The sequence below is a fragment of the Syngnathus leptorhynchus genome, chromosome 12 (assembly GCF_054491065.1).
Source record: "Syngnathus leptorhynchus isolate UIUO chromosome 12, UIUO_Slep, whole genome shotgun sequence".
Lineage (NCBI taxonomy): Eukaryota > Metazoa > Chordata > Actinopteri > Syngnathiformes > Syngnathidae > Syngnathus > Syngnathus leptorhynchus.
The window spans coordinates 7608552-7624872 of NC_141206.1; the positions used below are offsets into that span (position 1 = coordinate 7608552).

General features: G+C 45.9%; 4 protein-coding genes across 4 annotated transcripts; 1 reads left to right on the forward strand and 3 right to left on the reverse strand.

The window, feature by feature from the left end:
* Window positions 1-109: 109 nt before the first annotated feature.
* Window positions 110-5019, reverse strand: sapcd2 (suppressor APC domain containing 2). Its single transcript, XM_085927108.1, has 6 exons — window positions 4086-5019; window positions 2823-2956; window positions 1348-1494; window positions 1170-1271; window positions 940-1059; window positions 110-854 (listed from the first exon to the last, which is right to left on the reverse strand). The coding sequence occupies exons 1-6, from the start codon at window positions 4822-4824 to the stop codon at window positions 726-728; spliced, it is 1371 nt and encodes a 456-aa protein (XP_085783234.1). The 5' UTR covers window positions 4825-5019; the 3' UTR covers window positions 110-725.
* A 1378-nt stretch (window positions 5020-6397) lies between these two features.
* Window positions 6398-7847, reverse strand: tmem141 (transmembrane protein 141). The gene is made up of 5 exons (XM_085926447.1): window positions 7684-7847; window positions 7497-7563; window positions 7005-7088; window positions 6827-6937; window positions 6398-6762 (listed from the first exon to the last, which is right to left on the reverse strand). Exons 1-5 carry the CDS (start codon window positions 7735-7737, stop codon window positions 6701-6703), a joined length of 378 nt encoding a protein of 125 aa, XP_085782573.1. The 5' UTR covers window positions 7738-7847; the 3' UTR covers window positions 6398-6700.
* A 190-nt stretch (window positions 7848-8037) lies between these two features.
* On the reverse strand, window positions 8038-12345 carry zmynd19 (zinc finger, MYND-type containing 19). Its single transcript, XM_085925389.1, has 6 exons — window positions 12073-12345; window positions 11161-11220; window positions 10986-11092; window positions 10721-10861; window positions 10430-10610; window positions 8038-10318 (listed from the first exon to the last, which is right to left on the reverse strand). Exons 1-6 carry the CDS (start codon window positions 12121-12123, stop codon window positions 10175-10177), a joined length of 684 nt encoding a protein of 227 aa, XP_085781515.1. The 5' UTR covers window positions 12124-12345; the 3' UTR covers window positions 8038-10174.
* A 764-nt stretch (window positions 12346-13109) lies between these two features.
* bspry (B-box and SPRY domain containing) lies at window positions 13110-16303 on the forward strand. The gene is made up of 6 exons (XM_085925386.1): window positions 13110-13597; window positions 14117-14215; window positions 14284-14514; window positions 14590-14615; window positions 14679-14803; window positions 15080-16303. The coding sequence occupies exons 1-6, from the start codon at window positions 13223-13225 to the stop codon at window positions 15613-15615; spliced, it is 1392 nt and encodes a 463-aa protein (XP_085781512.1). The 5' UTR covers window positions 13110-13222; the 3' UTR covers window positions 15616-16303.
* The last annotated feature ends 18 nt before the right edge of the window (window positions 16304-16321 follow it).

Consider the following 16321-nt stretch of genomic DNA (forward strand, 5'->3'; position numbering starts at 1 on the left):
CTCACATTATGTACTTTGAGCAGCAAAAAAAAAACAACTAAACATTCAGCGCTTCATAACTGTTATATGCTGACATCCCAGCAGTACCTTGCTTGTATACATTTACAGCTTATTATATTTTATTTTTTTTACGGTCAGAAACAAACTAAATAACAAAATTGTTTCTGATAAAAGTATTGGAGGGCTACACGATTAGCTACATTTCACCAGAGGTTCAACATTGTGGGCCATGCAGTCACCAAGAGGACAAAAGAGAAAAATTGGCATTATGAAAAGAGCCCAAAAAAGTCTTTCGAAACATTTCCCAAACACTTTCCTCGGCGTGCAAACTTCCAAATCTCTCTCCTCGGCCTCTCGATCAACGTTAGCTTGGAGGTTGAACTTCCCCCACCACCGTCATCATCTCACACATAAACATCGAACATGCTACTTGAATATAAAAACCTTGATGTTTAAAAAAAAAAAACTCCAACCAGAGTCTAAGTAGAATTTATATGATAGGTGGAAGCGTAAACTTTGTTTTAGATGAAGAGCCCAAACTTCTAAAAAAAAAAATGGAGTAAAGAATCTTTGGAGAGCTCGGAGTGTTTCTGCCTCTTGTCGTGCACAATTAGCTTGTGGAGTGGAGGCGTTACAAATTGCAGTCAAGGGGTGTAGAAAAAAAAAGGTGCATGGCTGCCACGGAGGGTCAGTCGGGTAAACAATGACGTCGAGTCTCACAGAGGTCAGATGAAGGTGGAGTCCATGGCGCTGGTGTCCTGGACGCTGCGCGAACGCGCCTCAAATAGCTGCTTGATCAGCGTCGACTTCTCCTGCTCCAGCTGGGCGATGCGCTCGCTCTTCTCTGTCACCTCCTTTGTGAAGGAGAAGGAAAGGATAGAAAACTCAGGTGGCCCACAAAAACAAAAAACACTCAAGTAGAATTGGATCTTGGGGAACCTGTGTGAGGAGTCTGTTCTGGTCCTTCAGTCTCAGGATGGCTTGTGGTGGAGCAGGAACCGGAGGCTGCGGGGTGGTAGAGTGCCCTGCCGTTTGAACGCCACTGGAAGGGAAGGATGACTGGGAAAAGAAAAATGCAATTATTTTTAAAAGATGTGGTGGACTGGAACGGATTAATTGCATTTCAATTCATTTCAATGGACAAAGCTGATTTGGGAATTGATTCTCACCATTCCAGTGCAGCAAATAAGGTCATTGAGGCACCGGTTGACTTCCTGGAGTTTGGGAATAAGTATATTGATGCGACTCTGGTTGGCTTCAGTGAAAAAGTCCTAAAAAAAAAAATTGGAAAAAGTTCCCTATAAAATGTACAATGGAGGGTTTGAATTATTCTGTCTCTTGACTCACCGTGCATTGGGAGTTCTGCCCCACTTGCCGCTGTCTCTCAGTGACATTATGGATCTGGCCCTGGTACCAGTCCCTGGCACGTTCCACCACCTCCAGGCCGGCCAGCAAGGAGTCCTTCTCCTGCTCCAACTCCTTCATTTGCTTCAGCTGGAAAACACAAATGAGCTCTTTAAAAAAAAAAAAAAAGATGCAAAGAGCGCAAACTCCACCTCGTCGCCTCTTTTGTGAATTCGGGCGCGGACAAAGACGCCGAGTCCCGCTGAATCCCCGACATTGTCGAGAGGAGCCGTCGGTCCGTCGTCATGGCAACCGGGCGGCAACCTAAGAATGGTGTCAATAGCCGGCGCCTCAATTCTGGCCAGCCCTCGGTGTCTATGAGAGTTGTGCTGACTTGGCTGTCCACGCTGCACAGTCCCTGGGCTGGCCTCAACGCTGGCATTCGGCTACCCCCAATTCCCCCCCCCCTTCCCTCCCGCCATCCCATGTTTAAACAAATACATCAAAGCGGTTTGGACTCATCTTGGCCTGTGTCTAAATAAGGCAAGTTGAGTGCGTTGATGGTGCGATAAGGGAGCTCGTGTCAATGAACGTGTATCGAACAGAGAGCGGCGGCGGGTTGAAAATAGTCCGTGTGCCCCAGTTGGCACATAAATACAACCTCCCCCCCACGCCCCCCCCCCACCCGACACACTGACAGCACAACAGTTGCACAGGCTGCTTGACACAAAGGATGAAAGAGCAACAGCGGATGAAAAGCGATAAAAGAATCCCAGAATACTTCAACTTGTTTCTACAAGGACACAAAAAAAAAAAAACGACTTACTTTCAAAAGTTGCCCCCTCAACTCTCCCACCCGCTCCTACTCACCCACAGAAAAAAGTGCAGGGCCTTGCTGCTGTATAAGCTGCTGCTGAGCGGGATGAAGACGGTGGTGTACGCGGCGGCCCACACCGCCGTCCAGGCCGGGCCGGTTTCCTCCACCGGGCCCCCGAGCCTGACCCGGCTCGCTACCATCGGGGCAGCAAAGTCGGCCTCGGTGGGAGGGACGCGGGGAAGGGAGGGAGGGAGGGAAGGGGGGAAGGGAGGGGAGGAAGAGAAGGGAAGGAGGGGAGTCGGTTGGCCTCCTCGGACGCAGAGGCGAAGGAGATGCCGGCGGGGAGAGAGAAGATCAGGCATGCGAAGGAAGGTGGGAAAATGGTGGAAGGCGAGAGGGGGGGAGAGCGACGGACGGAGAGGAGGCAGGCATGAGCCGTTGAGGGGAGGGTGAAAGTTGCATCGGGGGGGGGGAGACGAGGGTGGGAGTTGAACGGGGGTAGCCAATAGGGAGTTTTCTCTTGTTCTATTCTCTCTATTCGGGACAACATGAAGTGGACAAAAAGATTAGCATCACGGGTGAGATGGAGCCGCTTTGAGAAGGAGGGGCACGAAAAACAACACACGGAGGGTCACATTGCACCACAGAGTCACACACTGACCATTTCGTAGTCCACGCCATTGGTGATTGTGTGGCGCCTCTGCTCTTCCCGTCCGCGGTTGGCTCGCCTGGAGATTCCGCTGAAGCCCGTCGTGGACTCGCTTTGGGATCTGGGCAAATTTGTTTTGGCAACACCTGTGGCAAGGATGAGTGGGTAATGGTTACTTGTAGCCAAAAGGCAGGAAGGAGGAAAAGGTTACCACTTGTCACCACACGAGGGCGCCATTCTAAATAGACACAGTGGAATGTTATTTTTATCCATCCATCTTGAAAATATATGATATCATTTTTATAATTTTACAACATTATGAGGAACTTCATGTGGAAAATATCTGACTTTATTCTCTAAATAAAGAAACTTTCGGGAGGACATATTTAATATTGCTACACATTATTAATTGTTGGTAAATACGCTGTACAGGAGAAAGTGAAATTCTGCCAAGACTTTCTGGTGGGAGATTTCATAGCTCTCATGCTTTTGGCAAGGCCTGACCCGGGCCCTGTAATCTGGAATAATCCTAGTAGGTTTGGCTGTATGTAAGAGATTACGGCACGGACAAGTGCTGCTCTGTCCGAAACGACAGAAAGTATGTGGAGGCCCAAAACATGAAAATAAATCTAGAATATCTAAATACAAAACCTCCGCAGCTCATGTCGTTTTTGTTCAAGTCAAATACACCTAAAGTCTAAAATCTTTCGAAACTTTCAAGTTTGCAGGGGATGAGGGAGTATCACCCTCAAGGCAGACGAGCTGTGAGTGCGGCCATCAAATTTAACCCAGAGAGACTCATCGGGGGGGTTGAACGTGTGTGACAGGCAACCAGCGTGGTCGTGAGAGCGACCCGAGGAGACGCACGAGTGAGATAATGAGCAAGCGGGACTTCGAAAGCTTGACTTCCCTCACACCGGGGGAGAATTGACCATTGGTAGTCACGCACCGCGAGGGCGAGGAAGGATGGGACATGTTTGACTGACCTTTGACCTGACCTGGCTTTAATGACAGCAATAAATTACAACAAGCTGGAAATGATGTGATTTTAAAAGCATGCAGCATACGTGAGAAGTGTGTTGTCAAAACAAGAAATAATTAACAATAATCTTGTTCAAATTTAGTAAATTTTATATATTTTTCCCCCTACAAACTGACAATGCATTAATTGCATTAACTGCATTATATTATTTAATTATTATTTTCATGATGGATGGTTCCCTCCACCTACATTTTCATTCCTAACAAGTTGAGATGGCTTCGGGTTGGACATACTTGGTGGTCCTTGTAGCTGTGGTGACTCCAGGGCCAGCGACTCGATGGACCTCACCCGGCTTTGCTGCTGCTGCTGGGGTGCCTTCGAGATCTGACCCGCCTCCACCCGGTAAGGCCCACCGGCCTCCTGAGGGGCCGGGATCCGTTCCAGACTGCGACCAGGTCTTTCATATCCTGCACCGTACCTTGCCGGACCGCACGCCGGATGGCCCACTCCCTCCTCCGGTCTGGGCCGGCTCAACAAGGAAGATGCACGGTGCGGCTGGATGTTGGTCACGTTGCTCGGCCCCAGCGGGCGTACCTTGTTCTCTACCCGGCTGCATGCAGACCTCGGGGCGGGTTGCGGAGGGACGGCCGCTTGCACCTTCAGATGACATCGGTTCTCTGGATTAAGCATGGAGTAGCGTAGCCCCGCCACGAAACGCTCGAAGGTAAGGCAGCCATGCGGAGGGGTGACCCGGCGGAGGCAGCTCAACACCCCGCCGGGTAACTCCCGAGTGTCAGCGCCTTGCCAGCGGCTCTCGATTTCAGATATGTGGACGTAACCGCGACCCGCGTCGTCCAGGATGTCAAACAGGGTCCGCAGACTGTGAAGAAACGCTTTGGGCAATCCGTCCGTGGAATAATCTCCGTCTTTTGGTTGCGTTTTTGCATGAAATGTGTCTTTCCTAGGTCCAACTGATCCATAAATTGCCGAAGCGCTCATTTTGCTGCCTTGCTCCGTGGCTATCAAAGCCATGACTGAAGTCCGAGTCGAGTCCTTCCACGAGCTTGATAAGTTTTCAGAGCAGAAAAGACTAAATAATTGAACAAAACACAAAGCTTGACTGAATTTAAACTATCGCGTGTATTTTCTGAGGTAGTTGCAAGGCTTCAATGTCATGTTTGATCCCGCGATGACTAGTGAAAGTTCACTTTTTAATCGTCCCGTGTGTGAATCCACTCCAATGGAGTCCAGCACCGCCCTTCAAACCTATGTGCGCGAGCAATCCAGCCCGCCGATTGGTCGAGGCGTGCCACAGCCGAGCGCTGATTGGCGGAGAGCAGACGTAAATTCCAGTTTGAGTTGCTTTGTGTTAATATATTCATACTGGGACGTTATTCATATAGGGTCTTTTTTTTTTTTTCTCGATATTTGAAAAACGTTGCCAGTACTCAAGACAAAGAATAACCTAAACCAAATGAATCCTTTCACTTTTTTTTTAATCTGTGAAGAATATTATTTTTTGACATTACAGTATAATATTATTTTATAAGACTATTTTTATTTGTGTTATTTTGCACATTTTTCCCCAAACTGCAATACTGAGGTATCATATTACTAACACGAGCAAAAATGTTTTTTTGCTTTTGCTCTGAATATATTTCGTCATCCTTCCCGAGTCACTTACTCTACATAGTCCCAACCTGTTGGGGCTTGAACACTCGCTCTGCTTCCATTTATTTTGCAAACGTCCCAGAGTGACTCATGTTGGAACAACAATGAATTCTCTATCAAGCAAACCCTGCTCATTTTCCTGTCTTATCAGAAAATATTGGAAATGTCCGACTGTGATGCCCCAAAGGACGTCAATCAACAGTCACGTAATCAATCGTGCGCTGGTTATTCTAGTCAACAAATAAAATGGGTGAGCATCGATCATGGCTGTGGGCTGCGCAAAAAAGCGTTGAGCAAATGAACAAACAGCCTCAATGTCTGCATTGGGTTGTCTGAGCGAATGAGCCACTGTTATATAAGCCAAGGAAATAAAAAGTGAGTAACAGAAAGAGACGAGAGGTCAGAGCGAGATAGCTCAACTCCGTCCCGTCTCTCCTCTTCTGCTGTCATGCACGCACTCGCCATCTAATTGGGTGCAAGGATTGTACGCATTTGAGCCTTTTTTTCGAGACAGTGTCAAAGGAATAACAGCGGGATGTGTTCTCCAGTCACATTTCCACTCTTTGGTTCCCTTGTTACTTCTCCTCTTTCTCCCAACAGGCTTTGATCAGATTTGAGTAACTGCCATGGGAGGATGAGAGGAATGACATTGACATTCCCTTTTTGTAATTTGTATTCGGTTCGTTCCGTCACTGCTGGCAGCTCAGAGAGTTGGTGATTTGGCATGTTCTCGGGGGTATTAAAGCATGAACTTTGCTCACTGCCTTCACATCTCTTGAAAAACAGAGAACATGTGGACGTTTTGTTTTATCGGACTGCTAATCCCAGTGGAGTCTCATTGTTGATCGTTCACCGAGCGATGCTGCAGAATAAAATGTAGTACGGAGCCAAGAAAAACATTCCAAAAAATGTAATACCAGATCATAAGCTTAACATCTGACAAAAAAAAAGAGCCACACTAAATCCTGACCTTCAGTGTATCAGTTTATCCTCACATTAATGATGCTATGAAATCTGAAAGCACATTTTATTACTCTTTATACACTTGCATGATGGTTAATAATGTTCAAATGTGATTTAAAACATTTCAAGTAAACTTCATGAAGAGTGTTGATGGTTTGACTATGGGACAGCTGATTTGTTATATATTTTCTATGTGGAAAATTGTACTTGGAGGTAGACCAGCATCCCAGAAGAGATAAGATCAACTTTGCAACATTGTCCTTTTTAAAAGATTTCAATCCATTACATCACCGTATTTGGTCTTCTCAGTTCCTGGTGGTTCTTCTGTTTTAGGCACTAAAAGAACAAAAGTGAAAGTTCAATGGCATCTCAAGGCATACTGTAAAGCACAGGGACGTACTTTGTGGCGGCAATCTATCAGGGACTTTGCCAGTTTCCAGTAGCAACCAAAGGTCGGAGCATTTCTGGGTTTCCCACCGTGTCACCGCATAGCTGCCCACAGATGATGCCACTGAACGAGACACAAAACAATGAAGGATTCTTAAAAAGAAGTGAAAGATGACATATTAATTCCTCACCGATAGAAATAAGCAGGTTCCACTGCAGAGGAAATGAAAGTCTCTTGGGTAGACCTTTCTGGAGAACAAAAAGGCCCACAGCACCTGTAAGAGGAGGTCAAAAGAATACAATCTCCAATAGCTAGGACAACACGGCTTTCACTGTTTACTGATACAAATGTTCTTTTAGTAATATAGTGATGAATCACTATTAAATTACATGTTTAGCTCTCATAAAAGGTCACTGGGTGTTTTGTTACTCAAGAGAGACCAAGTTTGTATTCAAATGAGGGTCAATAGTACCTTGTCCACCTATACAACACACGCCTGACGGTTGTACTGCCCTCGTGTGGTAAAGTAAGGTATAGCTTGTCAATTATTTCTCTCCAATTTTGTAAAGGTTGTCAGATTGTTCAGTCTTTCGGGGACAATGTAAAAATGCAATTAAAGAAAAACAATTACAAATTGGTAAAACCAGCTTTAAAATACAATTAAAATAAATACACTACGTACCGAGAACAAAACTTCCAGTGCCCTTCATGAAGGCGTGAGACTGACAGGCAGCATAACGTTCCAAACCCTGAAAGACAAATTTTAAAACAGATAATGAAGGGCGAGATGACATATTTTTATTCATGTCGTAAATGGGAAACAAAATGAACGAAAGGCGAACACGACACGTTAAACTGGTAACGCTCACCGGGTGTTTTGCTACCAGCTCATCGTCCACTCGAGAGAGTCCAATATTTACCATTTTGTGTTAAAATATGAAGTTTAAAGTTGTTTCTTGGATAATAACATTGGATTTTGTTAATATTACGTACTACCCAAAACCCGGAAGTCATCAGAGCCTTGGAAAACAGTAAAATGGTCCGGAAAACTTAGGGCGACGCTTACAGACCGGGGGTGGTACTGCACTTTTCGCACATCAAATTTGTTTTTGAAAATAGAAAAGTGACTTTTGATTGGAAAATATTTTTTTTTCTCCTTCAAGTTTGCATGACAGTTGATAAAATCCAGTCAAAACTTATTTGGAGAACTGAATGAGGTTCAATTTTTTATTTGACCATCAGTTTACATAGGAAAAGCAACTGTGTTATCGCCCAACTCTAGTCACATATTGTAGCTCTTATTTTCTAAGTGATTCATTTTCATAGTCTTACAAAACAAAAACAAACAAAAAAAAAACTGTGCGGGGGGCATAGCCGAAATCACACCCCGTCTAAGGACAAACGCGCTAACATGGGAGCAGAGTTTTAGTGCAGTGGTGAAAACCTGTTCACGCACACATACAAAATACACAATCAATGAGTCGCATGTCAACGTGGGACAAATGCTCCAAGTGTCTGGACTCCTCAGCGAAGCCACACTAAGCAGGTGCATTGTGGAGGAAGGCAAAAAAAGTTGACACACAACAAACAAGGAGGTGGTTCACTTTGTAAAAAGTCTCCAAAATCAAACAGAAGGGGCGGGAGATTCAAGTTTTTAAACGCTGTGGAAGATTTCAATTAACAGTGTTAAGAAAACCTGGAAGGGCTGCGGGAAAAACAATCAAGTAGTACCTCGCCCAAAACGATTCCAAAGAAAAAACTGAAAAAGATCTCATATTGTCCGTCCACTTCAGTTTGCCTTCAAATATCACCACCGCTAAATAGGTTTTCACAAATATTTTAAATAAATAGAGCTCCATTGATAGAACGTCTCGCCCAAAATATCCCCCCAGACACACGTAACAATAATAATGGAAGGACTTAAATCATAAGAGACAGCATCCGTCCGTCGTCATTTAAACCAAGCATTATTTCTTGCAGTTAATTAGTGACGCCAAACAAAAAAGCATCAATCTCCAAAAAGCTTGTTGCAGATAAACAGAAAAATGCAACCAAAAAAATAAAATAAGAGGGTGTTCCAAAAAAAAAAATCTGACTTCATTTTGCAGTCTAGTGGCCAATTCACAAATTTCATCAAAATGTGTAAAAAATAAAATAAAATACTTTAATCACATTCACAAGTATTGAAAAGGCATTTGTGAGTCAGAATACGCTCAAACCAAGTCAATCAAACAAGAGTGGAAATACAAATTGACCAACTGGATAGCAGATTTGGACTCCCAAAAAATTAAGAAAAAAAAAAGGCAAAATGGAAGACGCGTCATGTCACAGGCATATTGAATATCTGTTCCAAAGTTGATAGTTTGAATAAATTGTTGTAATTCTGATATATATTTACTGATAAGTCACTTAGAGATTCATCTCATTAGGCTAATGGTATAATTGCTCAAGTCAATTCTAAAGTATTGTTACAGTATGAATAAAAAGTATCGTCACTAAAAATGTTGCCTTAAATCAAAGGAACTGGACTCTTCTTTTTTGTTGGATTTATTTTTGCCTTACAATCTGAAAACATTGAAAAAAAAAAAAAAAAGACTCTGCAGGCAATTATATCCTTTACACTAACGCTATGTGCAAAGATGTCAAAATTTTCGGAACACCCTTCTTTACCATTTATTCTTAAAAAATATTCATCAGAGCTGTTCATAAATAGTGGAGGGATACACAAAGGTGACTTAAAAGTAAATTTTATGTACCGTTGTCTGCAAGAAAAAACAAAAACAAAAACAAAAATTGGGAGATTAAAAAAAAAAAAAAAAAAGCCACAATTCGGCAGCTACTTTCTTACAAAATAGTGAAAATGTCTAATTGGATTCCGTATAAAATTAAATTGGAATATGGCCCCTTTTGGAAGATGCGCAAACACACACACACACACAGCCATAAAGTCCTTGGCAGAACATACAACGCACGCAGCACAAAATACTGTTAGTAGTGTGATCCAATCCGAACAGAAGATGGCATCCGTATCCGAGCGCGGTCCAGTTGGTCGGCAAGACGAGTCGTTACCTCTCGCGTGCGAAACGATTAGCAGCAGCAGATCGAGCTCGGAGGGCGTCGCCAACCCCCGAAAGAGGAAGAAAAAAAACCAAACCAAAACCTTCCCTGTCGTCCATGTGAGAAGCAAAGGGGAATTAAATGGCCGTGGAAGTGTACGCCGATGTCCGTTAATCACCAACTTCCGATCCACCGAGTGTGGCGAGCGCAATTGTCTCTGTGGTTTTAGTCTCTCGCCGTCCCCGTGCCCTCAACCCGCATAATCAAAAGGCTTTTTGCCGCTCCCTCTTCGCCCTTTTGCAATCATCGCTCCGGTTCCGACTCGAGCGCCAGGGCCCGCTTACGCTCCCGACACTGCTTCTTATGGGCGGGCCAGTCTCGCTGCTGGCACTGCGAGCCGCAGTAGCGAGCCACCTGACAGCGGCCGCAGATGTTGAACTCCCGAAGCTGTGGAAGACACAGGCAAAGGTTAAACATTTTCCCAACCTAATCAGCCCTAAAAAAAAAAAAATCTGTCAAATAACAAAAACAACACTGCATATTTTCGTCGAGACTCACCCGCCTCTCGATGAGCGAACAAGGCGGGTAGTGGCACTCGTAGTACGTGCACGAGCACTCCTCTTCCTCCACCAGCTCGCCGTTGGCATTGTAGTAGCGCGTGCGGCTCAGCTCCAGGTATTGCTCCTCCACCGGGTCGGCCGGAACCTGCTGGATGGCCAGCCAGTAGAGTGACTGCTCCCTGGAGAGGGTTGAGGAAGAACAAAATGTATGAGAAAAGCATTTCGTAAAAAAATGAAACATAACATACCGTAACACTTATGTGTCACTTTGTAACTTCCCCAGCCTTGCCTTTGTTTGCTGGAAATCTCTTCCGGTTTGGGACTCCAGCCGACAGGGACCAGCCGCAGGTTGTCTAGCCTGTTGTCAACAGTCACAGAGTTGATGTGGATCACCTGGAAACTTGGGGCGATGCCTCCTCGGTGCTTCTCCCTTGTGAAACCAGACAAGGAGTGACACGGATCAAGACAAGCAGGTGTGTCATCCAAAATGTGGTTAATGACTTAATTGTGTCGACTATGTCGGGTTTTTGTTCCCAGCAGAATAAAAGACTCACCACAGCAGCTCGTGTAACGGCCTTCCCGCCCAACGACCTTTGCCGATATCAAAAGCGTAGGCGAAGATCTTTGCGCCGTTACCGTCGGCATCGACTTCCATGCGTGCCTGGGGGGGCATAATACACTTTAACATGGGTAGGGGGGGGGCAATTGGGGGGAATTGTCAGTCTTTACCTCAAAGGCGTAATTTTCCACAAGAGGGATGTCCTGCTCATCAATCAATGTATATTTCGTCTGAGAAAGCAATAAAATACAAGTGAGATTGCAATTCGGATGGTCAAAAATAGACATTCCATCTTTTTACCGGGATCCCTCAGGTGGGAAGGGGGAGACTTCATGTGAGAAGTACCCGAGAGATCCCCGCCCTCCCCGGGCATGCCGAGTGTCGGAAGCACGGCGTCATCCGCATGACACACGGGTGGAAACACGCGACCTCACAGCCCAAGAGTACACTATGATGCCCGCAAGCCGGCTTTCGTTCTACCCCTAACGTGTCTCATGGAACGCATCTATCAAATAGAAATCATTTCTAATTTGGGCTTGATTAATTTGCCAAGGGGACAATTTGCTTATTATCCGGTTTGATGTCGAGTGGAAGCGAAGATTTTGAGACGGCGTCTGGGCAATGGCTTCCTCGTCTAGTAATCCAAATGTCGGTGCTCGCGTGGCCATGCTCGTTCGAATGCTTGCCGTCGTGTCAGTCATAAAACTCGCGGCGGCGAGAGAAAAACATTTGGGTCGACAACTGCGACGTGGCTGAGTCACAAGGAGCAAAATAAGCCATTTTAGCAAAAATAATTAAACAATAGCTAAAATGCCGACAATCCTTGCTAGTGCTAGTTAGCGTTAGCATTAGCATCTTACAGCGAGACTGCGTGGTAGCAGCGGCGAGAGCAAAGACGACCCACCGCCGCGTTCGCTACATGAGTGTATACGAGAAAAAAAGTTGACAACATTATAAGATAGTCAATCGGGGAATCGTTCCAAATATCGATTAGAAACACCAAGCGGGACGTTTTGACTTCTTTTTGAGGTCCCGTGGGCCCTCCCCCGACCGCACATGGCAACCCCAGGATGGCTGCTCACCTTCCCGGCCACACGGCCGAGCCGTACGATGCCCAGCTTGAAGTCCGACATCAGGAGAGTACGATGCGCTGGATCCAAATCGGTGTTAAACGTCGTTGGCGGGGGGGAGGCAGCCCCCTAAAGCCCCGTCGCGATGCCGTTTGGGTTAAGTGGATCAACGTCAGGCGGGACTCCGGCTTTCTCCGGCGGCAGCCCGGCCTCGGTGACACCACTGTTGGCGCAGGGGAGGAGGGCGAGCTCCGAAGGGGGCGGGACGACAGCAGACTCGTTCTACTGGCCAATCAAAACGACCATTATGTTTTCTCAAAACATTAACTTCCGTATTTTATATCCAATGGGCATCGTGTACGACCTAGACCCGCCTATTTATTGCATTGCGTCATCACTCTCGTGACTTATCCCATCCATTTTCGCGGGGAAAGGGCGATAAATTGGGTGGGATTTGTCAAACACTTCACGTCTTTTATTTTATTTTTTTGTGTGCAACGTCAACGTTACAAATCAGCAATAGACGTCACGATGCATGACGTGTTGGTTCTAAAGCACTATTGACGCAGGTTTTAGGTGGGTGCGCACAGTCCGTCCACTCCAGCCTGTGCCTTCATGTCCACTACAGAAACTATAAGCAAGACCAAAATGCATCTCTTCTTCTGTACAGCAGTGTTTCCCAAACTCTATTGAATCAAGGCACACATTTGAATGCAATCTCAGAGAACACCATCAACAATATGTATCTAGAGTAGATACCGTCAGTAGAACCCAAATTGGGTTTCTTTGGGACATGGGGTCTTGAAACTTTTGAGTTCGTCCTTTTATCATTATAACCATGTGTACACAATTTCGTGTGGATTGATGAAAATGCTATTATGAGGTATTTTCTCCCTAACTTGCAAAGGGTCTCTCATGAGTAAATTTTGTGCAGAGTCTGTAATCTCCTCCAAAATAAAACACAAAGTTAACCACACACTGATGACGCACTGATCATAACCAATTGATCAAATTAAAATATTGATTTAGTTATTTACATCTTAGACCAGGTCAACTTTTCAAACAGCGCTGACATTTGTCTCACAACTTCCGGGTACCGCTCACCTGTTACACCTGCGTTACAGCGCAGACTCAGCCGCCTCCTTACGCTACACCTGCTGCCATGATGACTGAAGAGCTGACCGATTTAACCGCACCAAAACCCGGCGTGGAAACTTCCACGGCGATCAAAAGCGTGGCGATGAGTCCCACGGAGCAGCCAATATTCGCCGTGCTCGGGACTGACCCCTCCGCAGCCCTGGGGAAGAAGTCAAACGGTGGGGCTAAGTCACCTCCAGCGACCGCCGTAATGGCCACCACCTCCGACACTGAGTCCGGGATCTTCTCCGGGGAAAGCGAGACATGCGTGGAGCACGAGTGCGAGCTGGACTGGTTCTGCACAACCGAGTTGAAGCTAATTTGCTCCCACTGCACCATAGTCGGTTCCTGCCACGGACACTCCGTGACGCCCCTGGAGAACAGAGTCACTGCAGTCCGGGTCAGTCTTGGTCGTCGTCCGCTCCTTCCTCGACACCTTTGTAACAAAACTGATAAGCGTTAGAAAATGAATGGATGAATTACAATTACATTACTACTCAATTACATATTTTATTGTTATAGAAAGATGATTGACCCGAAAATACCTGATTTAATTCCTTAAAGTGAACTAAAGGTTTCTATTTCCACAATACTTGCAGACATTTCTGGGAGGGGTGTGACTTTACTTTGCTTCGTGCAATTGTATTTGTACACTTAACGTCAAAAGATATGGACATTGTTTGTGAGCACATACCAAAGAAACCAAAAGGCTGCAGCCGGCCAGGTGTGGATTGTGTAGAATTTCTTTACGTATCTCAGAACCCAAATCCCTTGAAGGTTGTGTGACATGTCCATCAAGTTTTTTTTTTTTTTTTAAAGCACCCTTGACTAATTCCTCTCCCACGACAGGATTTTCTCGTTGGTTTTCCAGCTCATTCATGTTTTTTTGTTTTTTTTCTTCTTCTACCCTCCCAACCAGAATCATCTTGTGGACGTGTGTGAAAAAATGCAGCTGCAGGCGCAGAAGATGGAAAAGTTCATCGACCACACGCTTAAAGCCAAGGAGCAAAAGCTTCAGGTGGGAGACGTGTCGGAGCCTTTAAGTCTATTTTATTGCGTCATTGTTCATGCATGGTACTGGTTTAGTTGTCAGCGAGCGTGGCTCGGGAGCGGGTGGTGGCCCGGGTCAGCGCCGCCCGCGAGGCCCTGGAGGAGGAGGAGCAGCGCCTCCTGGAGGAGGTCCAACGGGAGGAGGAGCGTGTAGAGCAGTGCCTCCTCACCCAGAAGGCTCACTGGAGCCAGGCCATGGCCAGCCTGACAGGCACACGCTCCCGCTTAGTGCACACCCTCACACACTCTTCCGATGCACAGCTGGTGGTGGGTCTCATTATTTTTGAAATCATATTATAAAATTACGACATAATTGTTGTATCTCTGTCTTCACTTATATAGATGAGCATTCAGGAGATTGCTGAAAGGTAAGGCAGGGCAAGATGCCTTTTACAATAGAAGCAGATACCAATGTCCGTTCTTTATTTCAGAGTGGAGGAGGCTGACGGAGTGGGTCAGCCGTGCGATACGGAACAGCTCAACATGAAGCCAGGATGCAGCGATAGCATCCTGCTGAGGGGAATGTGGGCCACGGCCATGCTACACGGGCCAAAGGGTCGGTCCAGTTATACGTTCTACGGTTTATGACGGTACCGAGTGTGACATTTTCAAAAGTATCAGATATTTGAACACAAACGGTGGAGTGACACAAGTAGACATATAACATTTGCAGGCATATATTCTTTGTCCTCTGCAAAGAATGACAAATCTTACTGAAGTTTATTACTGAGCTGCTCAGAAGCAAGTACATCGGGGGAACGTCCTAGACCGTAGACCCTCAAAAATGGACCCACATTGGCTCTTTGGTGACATCCCACCCTTGTGTTTGCAGCTTACGCTTTGTCCTCTTTAAAGTTCGACGAGCGCACCGCTAACCCCCTCCTGTCGCTCTCTGACGACCGCCGCACTCTGACCTACCTCCACAAGAAACCTCGCCAGCCTCTGCCTTACGACCCGGCACGTTTCGACTGCTGGCCCAACGCTCTGGGCTCCCTGTCAATGTCCTCCGGCACCCACAGCTGGGTGGTGGAGGTCGGACAGAGCGCCGCTTTCAAGGTGGGCATCTGCTACGTGGGCCTGCAGCGTAAAGGCTCCGGGGACCTGGCCCGGCTGGGACACAACCACCAATCGTGGGTGCTGTCCCACTACGACGGTGAGTACTCTTTCTTGCACGCGGGAGAGAAGGTGCTGCTACGAATGGCGACGAGACCCCAGAGGGTCGGCATCCTGCTGGACTGGTCCAGTCACACGCTGCTGTTTTACGAGCCCGAATCCGCCACTATTTTGCACTGTGTTACGCATCACTTCGCCGCCCCTTTGTTGCCCGCGTTTGCCGTGACTGACCAACATATAACCATATTACATTGACACTAACAAAACTACTTCTTAACATGAACAATGTGAATGTCTGTCTGGTTATTTTACCATTATTCAGACCGTAAAAGCAATTCTAAAATTATTTATAATGGCTGTTAAATCAAGTTCACTGACCATTGAGTTAAAACCCTGGACGGCTTATTAAATCTCAACTCATACCTCATTCCCAATGTGGGTCACGGCAGCAATGGTGTTCCTCTACCATCCATCCACTCGGGATTCAAACCAACTTTACTTTGGTGCACAACCTGGCATCTGTGCAACACTATCCCCAACTGATGTTGTCCTTCCATTGCAACAAAGCAAATGTGAATTGGTTAGCTGAATATGTCGCCGTCTAGTGGTGAAGGTCGGATGCACACTTGTATCTTAACTGGCGAGCTAGAAAATGGGGACGTTCACCCTTCTAGGCCTGTCTGATAGAAAAGTAGTGCTATGGTGTCGGCTTGACCTCTGCACGAAATTCTAAACTTAATGGGGATAATTAATTCCTGTCGTTTTTGAATATGCAGAAGATTACCATTATTGTAGCTTCAGATTGAAGAGTAGGTTTTAATAGTTATTTGGTGATATAGTAACATCTTGTCACTTGACTGCTTTTTTATGATTAAATTCTTTTTTATATAATCTACCTATTGCCAATGATCTTTGTATTTTTTGTATTTGGAATAAATAAATGATTGTCATGTTCATTTGC

What these genes read in the sequence shown, in the direction of transcription:
- tmem141 (XM_085926447.1), bottom strand. Translation starts at nt 7,737, where the DNA reads ATGGTAAATATTGGACTCTCTCGAGTGGACGATGAGCTGGTAGCAAAA. An exon ending in GAACCTGCTTATTTCTATCG is followed by an intron (nt 6,938 to 7,004) that starts GTGAGGAATTAA and finishes TGTCTCGTTCAG; the next exon opens with TGGCATCATCTGTGGGCAGC. An exon ending in TGATAGATTGCCGCCACAAA is followed by an intron (nt 6,763 to 6,826) that starts GTACGTCCCTGT and finishes TTGTTCTTTTAG; the next exon opens with TGCCTAAAACAGAAGAACCA.
- bspry (XM_085925386.1), top strand. Translation starts at nt 13,223, where the DNA reads ATGATGACTGAAGAGCTGACCGATTTAACCGCACCAAAACCCGGCGTG. An exon ending in CTTCCGATGCACAGCTGGTG is followed by an intron (nt 14,515 to 14,589) that starts GTGGGTCTCATT and finishes TCACTTATATAG; the next exon opens with ATGAGCATTCAGGAGATTGC. An exon ending in ATTCAGGAGATTGCTGAAAG is followed by an intron (nt 14,616 to 14,678) that starts GTAAGGCAGGGC and finishes TCTTTATTTCAG; the next exon opens with AGTGGAGGAGGCTGACGGAG.
- zmynd19 (XM_085925389.1), bottom strand. Translation starts at nt 12,123, where the DNA reads ATGTCGGACTTCAAGCTGGGCATCGTACGGCTCGGCCGTGTGGCCGGG. An exon ending in CCGTTACACGAGCTGCTGTG is followed by an intron (nt 10,862 to 10,985) that starts GTGAGTCTTTTA and finishes TGGTTTCACAAG; the next exon opens with GGAGAAGCACCGAGGAGGCA. An exon ending in GAGATTTCCAGCAAACAAAG is followed by an intron (nt 10,611 to 10,720) that starts GCAAGGCTGGGG and finishes AACCCTCTCCAG; the next exon opens with GGAGCAGTCACTCTACTGGC.
- sapcd2 (XM_085927108.1), bottom strand. Translation starts at nt 4,824, where the DNA reads ATGGCTTTGATAGCCACGGAGCAAGGCAGCAAAATGAGCGCTTCGGCA. An exon ending in ACAGCTACAAGGACCACCAA is followed by an intron (nt 2,957 to 4,085) that starts GTATGTCCAACC and finishes TCCTTGCCACAG; the next exon opens with GTGTTGCCAAAACAAATTTG. An exon ending in TTATTTGCTGCACTGGAATG is followed by an intron (nt 1,060 to 1,169) that starts GTGAGAATCAAT and finishes TTCTTTTCCCAG; the next exon opens with TCATCCTTCCCTTCCAGTGG.